The 11480-nt window shown below is 32.3% G+C and overlaps 1 protein-coding gene across 2 annotated transcripts; it reads left to right on the forward strand.

Annotated features, from left to right (window-relative positions):
- Positions 1–1089: 1089 nt before the first annotated feature.
- Positions 1090–11173, forward strand: LOC122636017 (protein obstructor-E-like). Of its 2 annotated transcripts, none has more exons than XM_043826815.1 (4): positions 1090–1411; positions 5925–6329; positions 7032–7245; positions 10956–11173. In XM_043826815.1, exons 1-4 carry the CDS (start codon positions 1372–1374, stop codon positions 11014–11016), a joined length of 720 nt encoding a protein of 239 aa, XP_043682750.1. In that variant the 5' UTR covers positions 1090–1371; the 3' UTR covers positions 11017–11173. The 2 variants fall into 2 exon arrangements, with proteins under 2 accessions (XP_043682750.1, XP_043682749.1); XM_043826814.1 differs by lacking the exon at positions 10956–11173 and adding an exon at positions 8168–8420 and having other exon boundaries at positions 1092–1411.
- Positions 11174–11480: the final 307 nt, after the last annotated feature.

Raw genomic sequence — 11480 nt, forward strand, 5'->3', positions numbered from 1 at the left:
GTTATAGCGTTACGTATGTAAGTACTTACACATACATATATATATATATATATATATATATATATATAATTTAAGAGGGTAAAACAACGACGAGAACGAAGAAACAAAAAAGAAAAAGAAAAAAAGAGATCGCTCCGACAAACCATATATCGTGCGATGACTTTGGTCGACAAAAGAAAAAAGACAAAAAAAAAAAGAAAGAAAAAAAAGTCATGGAGAAAAAATGAACGAACGAATCTTACATACATTTTCAATTTTCTCTTTTTTTTTTTTTTCTTCTTTTTAATCTTTCTCCCCTTTTTTCCTTCATTCGATCAAATAGGATGGAGGGAGGAGTTACGAAAAACAAAAATGAAAAAAAAAGAAAACTAAGAAGAAAAATGGCGAAGGAGAAAAAAGGAGTATCGTGTCGCGTCATGACGTGCCGCTGCACTACCGCACCGCAGCGTCGTTAAGAGCCTACGGATGGCATTTTCTGCGGAGGCCGAAAAAAAGAAAATGGATGGGAAAAGGTACATCGCGAAGGAGAAAAGAGAAAGAGAAAGAGAAAGATTATATATATATATCAGCACACACATACACACACACTCACATACAGAGAACGGTATATATAGCAAACATACAGCGTGTACACAGCAAATATACATCATACACATACCACACATACATTAATACATAGTACACACATAGACACACATAGATACATACACACATACCTTATATAAAGAAAGAGGGGTCTGTGAGGTACGTGGATACCTCTTTTCTCAAAGTAACGTCGCGAAAAAGCGAAGAAGAGACAACAAACGATGAGGAGTGAAGAGAGGATTCTAAGAGTAAGAAGGGGTGGGAGGGAGGGAGGGAGATGCAGAAGGAGGAGAAGGAGAAGGAGGAGAAAAAGGAGAAGAAGGAGGTGCTGATGGTGGTAGTGGAGGTGCTGATCGGAAAGAGGTAAGAGGAAAAGGTGCAACGAAGAGAAAGAACAGAGGGGACTGCGATGGTGGTAACGACGATGGCGACGGGGTAGAGGAGGAGAAGGAGGAGATAAGAGTAAGGAAGGGCACAACACGTGACCGATGCCTTATATAAAGTTCGAGATCCCGTAGACCCCGAACACAGAGAGATCTCTTTCTCCTTTCGAACGGAGTTTAAGAACGTGGTGAAGTAATATTAAGTGTCATCCTTCTGTTTTTGTTAAATATTTCGATTAACACGAGGAAGAAAATATATATTTGATATATATATATATTAAGATTTTTTAATTAATTAACGTCAAAGTAATCACGTTGATATATACACGTAATAAATAATTAACGGGAAGGGAAACAAAGACAGCAAGACAAGGAATCATCAGGAACATTTTTTTGAATCAACATGAGGACGTACTACGTGATAGCCGCCATTCTGATCGCCGGTATGTAATTGATAAAAGAAGTAAATCGTGCGTGAATGGAATACCCAGAAAAAGAAAAGCGAAAAGTAAGAAATAAGGAAAAGAAAGAGATTCAAAAAAAAATGGGGGTTAAAAATGCGCGAAGGGTGGTATGAAAGGAAACGTGAGGGTGAGGATGCATTCTCTCTAAAGTTGTAGATGGGATTGCGTGAGAGAAAGAGAGATAGAGAGAGAGAGAAAAAACGTATCGTTGGACGATGGTTAACGAAAAACAAACGCGAGTTTTGTATATATCTTTAAGTTTCTGATCCAATCCGATCCGATCTGGTCCGGTCTGATCCGTGTCGCGTCGCGTCCCGTTTTCGTATACACGGAAAGTGAATTTCAAAATGATGACGACGACGATAACCAAAAGTGTGTGAAATAATGCATGTGAATAATCGCGAATTATCATCTCGTCGAATTATCTACTCGTCGCATCTTTATCTCGAAAGATTTTTTTTCTTTATACGAAGTGAAGATTTATATGTATGTATGTATTTATAAAACGCATAAGCGGATGTCCATTAAGTAGTTGTAATCTCGTTTGACTGACTATCAATGTTTTTTTCTACTTCAAACTATAATTTTAATAAACAATAAACTTCGCACGCGCAAGATGTAAAACGTAAAACGTAAGACGTACAAAAAAAAATCTACTAATCAAAACCGATATTAGATATTTTTCAACTGCAAAAAGTAAGCCTTAAAAGTGAATAATTTTTTTTAATGTTTGAAATCTTAATTCTTAAGTATTACGTTCTATCTTATGTTCTAACATCGATTAACGCTTAGAAGAGACCCTGCTTAACGTAATGAGAAAGTTACTGATACTTTTCTTTTTTCTTGTTTTTTTTCGTAGAATAAATAAATGAATGAATAAATAAATGAATGAATGAATAAATGAATGAATGAATGAATGAATGAATTAATTAATTAATTAATCAATTAGTTTGACGAACCTTAAACGAAATCCTATGAACTCGTTAAATCGCGTTAAAACATGTGCTACCTATTTATTTATTTGTATTTCGTTTTTCTCCTTATATTTTTTCTTTATTTCATTTTTTTTTATTCTTCTTTTTTATCCTTTATTTTTCTTATAAATATCTTTAAAGTTCCACTTACTGATTTATCGTCGCGCTGTTAATAATAATTAATACAGTTAGAAATTAATTACATTAGAAATATCGTTCGGAAGATCTTGAAACTTTCTAAGCTTATCGACGTTTCACTACGATTTTACCTCTGTATTATATATATATATATACACATGCATATATATATATATATAATAGTATAGAAAATAACACGTGGGCATATTCGTTCGTAATACATATCATTAACCGTGATACTATTAATCCCACGTCAAACGAAAAAACGGAAGATAGAAGATAGAAAAGCGAAGAACGCACCGAACAGAAAAAAAAAAGAGAAAAAAATAAAGAGAGAGAAAGAAAAAAAATCTGTATCGAATCAACAAAAATGGTGATTGAGTTTTAAAACGTGAAGGAGAAAGAACGAACGACAAAATAAAAATGGAGGAAAACGGAGACGAAAATAAATCAAACGAAGGAAGTAATGAATGAACATGAACGACGAAGGAAGGAAGGAAGGAAGGAAGGAAGGGAGAAAGGACGAAAAGAAGAAGGATGATAACGATGAGACGAAAAACTGTTGATAAACGCGTATAAAGAATTTTATTACTTGAAAATTTATATCGTAACGTGCTTCGAAACGAACGGAGAAAGTTTTTCGTTCGTTCGTCCCCGTGTAAAGACCACACCTTCGAAGTTTTTAAATCGAAGCCATTGAAGGCATTAACAACGAGAAAAAAAAAATAAAACGTGGGAGGTGGGACGGTGTAGAGTGAGTTGGAAGTTGGAGGGTGAATAAGGGTGGGGATGGGGGTGGGAGAAAGGGAGAGAGACTCCGACATAAGTTTGCGACATAAGAACGATGTAATTCGTGCGAGAGTCGAACTCCTTCCCCTTTCGTTTGACATACGAGGATAACCTTGGCCCGGATTTTAACTCATCTCTCTCTCTCCTTTTCTTTTTTTTCTCTCTCACTCGATCACTCTCACTCTCTGTTCTATCTTTCTCTTTCCCTCTCGTTCTTTTTATAATCGTCGAACCGTGCGAAAAGAAGATCAAAGTATTCAAGGATAATATTACTTAAGAATGAAATGTAATATTCGTTAAGACGATTTATTTGAAATTAATATTTAAGATTCGGTATAACGTGATAAGTATCTCCTCCTCCTTCTTCTCCTACCCCGATCTCCATTCCGAACGCGGAAGTTTCGTTTACGTTAATTCGAGCGTGACGATATTAATCGACGAATTCAAGGAACTGGTATTCCGTTAGATCTATTAGACTTAGGAAAAGGATAATTTAGAAAAGAGTTAGAAATGAACATTAGGAATGTATAAATCGTATCTATAAGTTAATCTATATGTGTAGGATTAATATGTAAGATCAATACGAGTATCTCTTTCTATCTATTTATTTAACTATCTTTATCTATATATCTATCTTTCTCTATTTCTTTCTCTCTCTCTCTCTCTCTCTCTCTCTCTCTCTCTCTCTCTCTCTCTCTCTCTCTCTCTCTCTCTCTCTCAAACTCTATAAATTCGTTCTCGTTGATATGAGCTACGTGGCATATGAACGTTGCACACATAGACAAGATTTTATATTTCTATGAGTCGCTACTTAAGCGATAGTCGAGCAAACGTAGAACAGAAACGAAACGAGTGAACGGGATGAAGAAAGGGCTACCACCACCATCACCACCACTACCACCATGACAATTACCATTACCTCCAAACACCTCCAAGCATCTCCACCACCACCAGTTGGAAACAACCACTCCAGCAACAACTCTGTTATTGCTGCACCAGCTGCTGCTCCTATCCTGCTGGCTCTGGGCCCAAAGTGAAAGCGTCTGGCGAAAGTCAGCTCCGTATCCTTACATAACGCATTCGCTTATACCAACGGCCATCTTACTTACATACATACGTACGTACGTACATTTACGTATATACGTATATTTACGTTCGTACATATTTATGTATTTATTTATTTATTTATTTATTTATTTATTTATTTATGTATATATGTCGCGAGAAAAAAAAAGAGGATTTATTCGAGTACAGAAATCGCAGTAACGTAACTACTTCGATGTATTACAAGTTTACAAGCGCAAAATTGTTAACGCCGATTAATTAAGCTCACTTTTTTTTGTTACGTTTATCCTCGGTCTAATCTTCCTTTTCTATGTTATTATTATTATTTCTTGTTTCTTTCTTTCTTTCTTTCTTTTTGTTTTTGTTTTGAATAGTTTTTCTAATCGTAATCGTAATTTCTCGAGATAAGAAAATACGGATAGAAGTATTACGTTATTATCGTTAATGTTTCAAAAGATAATATTAGAATTGTTTTACAATAGATATCTTCTCTGTTTTTGTCCGAAGTTTGTTCGATCGAATTTAAGAAAAATCTGTGTTGAAAAATCTTGATTTCTTCGTTTTCTAATAATCGGTCGTTTTAATGTCGAAGAAAAATGAAGATACTTCCTCGATGAATTTCTTCCGGTAGTTTCGTGGATTTGTTTACGGTTGATCGTAACGTACAATTATTAGCTATTTTTTTTTTTTTTTTATTGTTGTTTTTTCTGTCGACTCGTATCATTTAAACGAACGAGTTATTTGACGAGCGATAGAGAAATAAAACCCTGGTATTAGACACGATCTCCGGTGTCTGTCGACAGAGAACATTATTAACCATAATTTAGAATTCTTCTGTTTAACCGCAATGAATGCTCTTTTTCTTTTTTTTTTTTTTTTTTCTTTTTTCTTTTACCGTTTCTTCTTGCGAAGAAAATTTCGCTATCCAACTAAAATACGAAGGATTAAAAATCATCCGAGTTCCGAAGAATAATAATTCTAAAAGGAAGAGATAATAAATGGAAGGTAGATAAAGAGAGAGAGAAAGAGAAACACGATTCCATGTTAGCCTACGTAACATCAGGATGGTTAAACGAAACCAGTTCTTGCGTTGAGAGCGAAAGTAATTTTCGAGTCGAAGAAAAAGTGTCCCTGGATCTCCTCGAATTTTTTAATATATGTTTTGATATATATATATATATATAATTAATATTTTGATTATATATTTATTTATAATATAATAATAATAATATAATATATAACTAATAATATAATTAATTAATATATATACTTCTTATTGAATAACATATTATTTTCGTAATAATATTATTATATATTCTTTAATATATTAATATAATATTTTTAATATACATATTATTTATCAAACGATTTCGTTGAAGTTAATCAGGAACATTTTTTTTTTTTTTTTGAAGATAGAGAAGAGAGAATAATTTTTGTTTCTTTTCTTCACATTTAATTTGTATGTTTGTTCTTATCTTTATTTATACATACATATATATATATTTTTTTCTTCTTCTTCGTTACAGGCATTACCAACGCTCAAGAAAATTTCAAATGTCCGGACGACTTTGGTTTTTATCCCCATCACATATCGTGCGACAAATATTGGAAGTGTGAGAACAATTTGGCGGAATTGAAAACGTGCGGTAATGGTTTGGCGTTCGACGCGTCCGATAGTAAATTCCTTACCGAGAATTGTGATTATCTTCACAACGTTGATTGCGGCGAGAGAACACAATTGGAACCGCCAATTAGTACGCCGCATTGTGCTCGTCTTTACGGTATATTCCCAGACGAAAAGAAATGCGACGTATTTTGGAATTGTTGGAACGGCGAAGCATCGAGATATCAATGCAGTCCTGGACTTGCTTACGATCGCGAAGCGAGAGTATGTATGTGGGCCGATCAAGTCCCCGAATGTAGAAACGAAGGTAAGTATTACGAAATATTAATACATAAGATATAGCATTTCTAATATTAATATTACAAATTATTTATCTTACGTATTTAAATCATATATGTATATATATTTGAAATTACATATTAATATTAATACATACAATATTAATACGAATAAAAAAATAAAACATTAATATTAATACGTAAGATATATGATTAATACATATAATATGAATATAAAGAAAAAAGTAAAACATTAATACGAATATATGATACAGTACACAATACTTTGAAAGAAAGAAAGAAACAGATTCTTTCATTCATAACAAACAATTTTTCTTTCGTTACTAATCTATACGCGTAACGATCGACGATACTACAATCGTCACAAACAATAAATAATAGAAATCTCATAGATAATTCTAACCTATGAAAGATATTTTCATGGACCATCGATGATATTCCTTTATTCGATCGAATTTTTTACGATAAATAAGTAAACGCGAATATATCATCCATTATGATTAATACCGATTACTATTACTATAAACTTAATTACTACTATTACTACTACTACTACTACTACTACTACTTTAGAAATTATTTACTATATACGTAGTTCCTTTCTTATTAACGAGACCTAGATTATTACAAGGATGTTTGTATAGATAAAGAAGGACAAAAGTATACATACATACATACATACGTAGATATATACTTATTATGTTGCACAGAGGTCGCAGGAGGTTTCACGTGTCCGGCCGCAGGCGAAGTGAGCGGTGCATCCGGCAGCTTCAGTAGACACGCCCATCCTGAGGACTGCAGAAAGTACTACATATGTCTCGAAGGTATAGCTAGAGAATATGGCTGCCCAATCGGAACTGTCTTCAAAATCGGTGACGCCGACGGCAGCGGTGCTTGTGAGGATCCTGAGGATGTTCCAGGATGGTAAGTATAATAATAACAACGACAACAATAATAATAATAATAATAAGGATATGAACAACCTTTGAAGTTCGTCCAAAAAGAAAAAAAAGAAAACAGAGAAAAATATTTGTATATATATCTCTGTCTCTCTTTCTCTTTAAATACTCGTAATCACACCTCGAGATCTCTACCTCGGTTCGTGATAGCTTTTACCTTCGAGAAGTGTATCACGAAAGTGAACCACATTATATGTGTGTGTGTATATATATAGAGAGTTTTATCGTTTACTTTTCGTTCCCAACCCTCCCCACGCCCCTCAAGTCCCCCCACCACACCCCTCGAAGCCATACTTTCACTGTATTAACTTGATCTAATTCGCGAGATGTCGTACACTTTGTGCACACAATGTAAGTTAGTAGTTTGTCCTGGGTATACATGGAGTAATATCCACCATAACAAATGTTAATCCTATTGTTGCATATATATATATATATATATATATATATATATATATATCCTTATAACGCTTATATAATACTTTAATAATACAATTCTCTCGTGTAAAGTTTAAAAATTATTAAATATTAAACCATTAATTAATAATCTTCGTCATTGACATCATTGATTTTTTTTCTCTCTCTCTTTTTTTTTTTTTTTTTCTTTTTCTACCTTTACGTATCTCGCACCTATATGTTTTGAAAATATTCTTGCACGTAGACGTTGTAAAATCTACACGCATATTATCTATGTAGGTGTATCATCAAAACAATCGCACGCAAACAAATATACAAGCACGAACGAACGAACAAACAAATATACGTACACGTACATACATAAACACGCATACTGACGCAGAAACAATTAAATTAAATAATGAATCAAATTGCACGCGCATGTTTTCTTTAACATATATTTGGATATTATTTCCATTTTGCTTTCACAGCGAGGATTACTATGGTGACTTGGACCTAAAAAGCATCAGGAAGAGCGAGTTGCTCGCTGGAATTCAAAGTTCTGGCGAACCGAGGAAGCCATCACAAGGCAAACCTAGACCCGCACCGATACCCGCGAGGCCATCCGCACCTCTCCAGGAATAATCTACTCTATCAATTATTTCTTTATCTTTTCTTTTTTTTTTCTTCTTCTTCTTCTTCTTTTTTCTTTTCGTTTATCATTTCCTCCTCCTTCTCCTTTTCTTCTTCTTCTTTTTCTTATTATTTTTTTTTCTTATTTTTTTCTTCTTTCTTTTCTGTATTCAATTTTTCTTATTATACTACTTTTTCTCAACTCATTCGCTCCTTCTCTCTCTCTCTCTCTTTCTACATACACATATACATGCACATACACGTACGCATACACGTACAAACATACAAATCCTCGATTTATCATAATACTATTTGTTCTATTACTTCGTTATCTCATTTGATCCTTCATTTATTTCAAAACTCAATCGCAAGTTCCTTCTTATGATATTTTCTTTATCTTGTTTTTCTTATTCTCTCTCTCTCTCTCTCGCATTTTTTTGGAAAAGAGTAACCGGTTCCAATCCGTTAAAATCGACCGCCTTTAAACGAGACCCTGCCACCCCCTGACCCCTACCCCTCCCCCGATTAAACGTCGAAGAAAAATCGTTAACACGTATTCTTTGGAATCGCGTTTCTCTTTGAACACGATCGAAATCGTTACTAATAATGTATTATAAAATAAATTTGGAAAGGTCCGAAATTAAAATCGCGAGGATCTCTCTCTCTCTCTCTCTCTCTGTCTCTCTGTCTCTCTCTCTCTCTCTCTCTTTCTCTCTTTGTTCTTTCTTTCGAAAAATAAAAAACGATCGACGTTTTTACAAAATCGATATGGACGATATAACGCGATAAAAAAAAAAAGAAAAGAAAGAAAAAAATAACAACAGCAACTACAACAACAACAACAACAACAACGATAACAACGACAACAAAAACAACAATTATAATAATAGTAATAATAATAATAATATTAATATTAATAATAATATTAATAATAACAATAACGATCTTGGAAATTTGTGTTATGTAAATGGATATACGTATCTAATTATTATCGTCCCGATTATATCATTGATATATTTTTTAATAGCTTCAATGATTGATGTCCGCTAATTACGAGTCTGAATGTAAATTATAGTATTGGCTGATTGTTAATCAGTTTGTTAACGAACGATTCATTGATCTATTGAATTTAGTGCAAAGTCATATATACATATATATATGTATATATGTATGTATATATGTATGTATGTATGTATGTATGTATGTATGTATGTATATATATATATACACAATCATTGTTCGGAAGTGCCGATCGGTTTGATATCGAATGTCGATATCAATAAAATAATTAAAATAAATAACGTATCTGATTTTTCTTTATTTATACACGCAATAAATATAATCGATAACAAACTAATTCGCACTTCCAATAATAATATCTCTGAATGGATTTAAAGAAAGAAAGAAAGAAAAGAAAAGAAAAGAAAAGAAAAGAAAAGAGAAGAAAAGGAAAGAAAAGAAAAGAAAAAAAAAAGAAAAGAAAAAGAAGAAGAAACGTTTTCATTTTATCCCGCATCATTCCAAGGATATAAAATTTATTGATCATTAATTTTAATTAACCTAAGAGAGTTCGTTGACACCGCGACTGCCGAAAAAGAAAAAACAAAAATGAAAGAAAAAAACGTTGAAAAAAAAAAAGAAAAAAAAACAAAAAAAGAAGAAGTAACGAAAAAGAGTTATCTTTTTGATCTACGACTTCGGTCGATTGAGCTCCTTTCCGTCAAACTTGAAATCGCCGACTTGTATATGTTTTATAGTAAAAAAAAAAAAAAAAAGTGGAAAACGTGTAAATAAAAAAACAGAAAAAAAAAGAAAAGACAAGAAAAATTATACTTTCAATGTTTAACCTTTTGCGGTCCGTTCTTTTTTCTCTCTTTTTTTTTTTTCTTTTTTATTTTTAAATTATTACTATCATATCATCATTCGAAGAAATATTTTTATCTAATAAATATGAGATAAAAATATGGACCGTAAATTGTTAACTATCTCTTTTTCTTTCTCTCTCTCTCTCTCTCTCTCTCTCTCTATCTATCTATCTATCTATATATCTATCTATCTATCTATCTATCTATCTATCTATCTATCTATCTATCTATCTATCTATCTACCTATCTTTTATCTCTCATTCTTTATCTTTCTTTTTCTCTCTCTCTCTCTCTCTTTCGACCTCGTCTCTTTATGTTGAGTGCTAATATCAATTAATATAGCTTAAATTTTCATTTCAATTAGTTTCCCTCTCCCCTTCCTCGCGTTCTCCTATGTTTGCACGCACGTGAACATTTTTGTAATTTAATATCGATCAAATAACGATGCCATGTGTATATGTTGTATTGTCTTAAAACTTCATAACGTAATCTATCAATGCATGTTTACTTTGTTTATATATATATATATATATATATATATATATATATATATGTATGTATGTATGTATGTATGTATGTATAAGTAACAATCCTCTTGAGTAGAATCTGAGGAACGATTAAAATTCATGTAAGCGCGACAAGTAAATATCACTTATTCCTATCGATTACAATTTGTAAAAATATTTACAAATCCCCTTTTAATAGGAAATAATAATAATTATTATAATGATAATAATGATAATAATCATATCAACATCAATTATAACGATGAATTTCTCAGTGAAGACTACTACGGAGGCGTGGACTTAAAGGCTCTACGTAAATTAGGATTCAAGAAATAAAAGAAAAGAGGAACATTGATACGTTCAGAGAAAAACAAGAAGACCGGACGTACGTACATATATCTGGAGGGACGGTCCAATTTTTAAAAAGAAAAGAAAAAGAAAAGCACAACTAAAATACCACCGAATTTGCAGCAATATCCTTGAATTTCATTTTCTTTCTGTTTCTGTTTTTTTAGTTTTTTTTTTTTTTTCCTTTTTTTTGTACAGTACAATAAGCTTCGTATATCGCGAATTGGAAAACGTGTGTATATATATATATATGTATATGTATATGTATATGTATATAGATATATACATATATATAGAAAGTATATGTATATTAAAACTTGTGAAGTATTAAATCAATACGTTGTAACATAATTTCTATCGTATTTCGTATGCTCCTATCAAAAAATCTTCTATCTAAAAGAATGAAAATTCTGCAAATTTGCATTTATAATTTGTTGAAATTATTTGTTAAA

Source organism: Vespula pensylvanica, chromosome 20 (assembly GCF_014466175.1).
Source record: "Vespula pensylvanica isolate Volc-1 chromosome 20, ASM1446617v1, whole genome shotgun sequence".
In the NCBI taxonomy this organism is placed as follows: Eukaryota; Metazoa; Arthropoda; class Insecta; order Hymenoptera; family Vespidae; genus Vespula; species Vespula pensylvanica.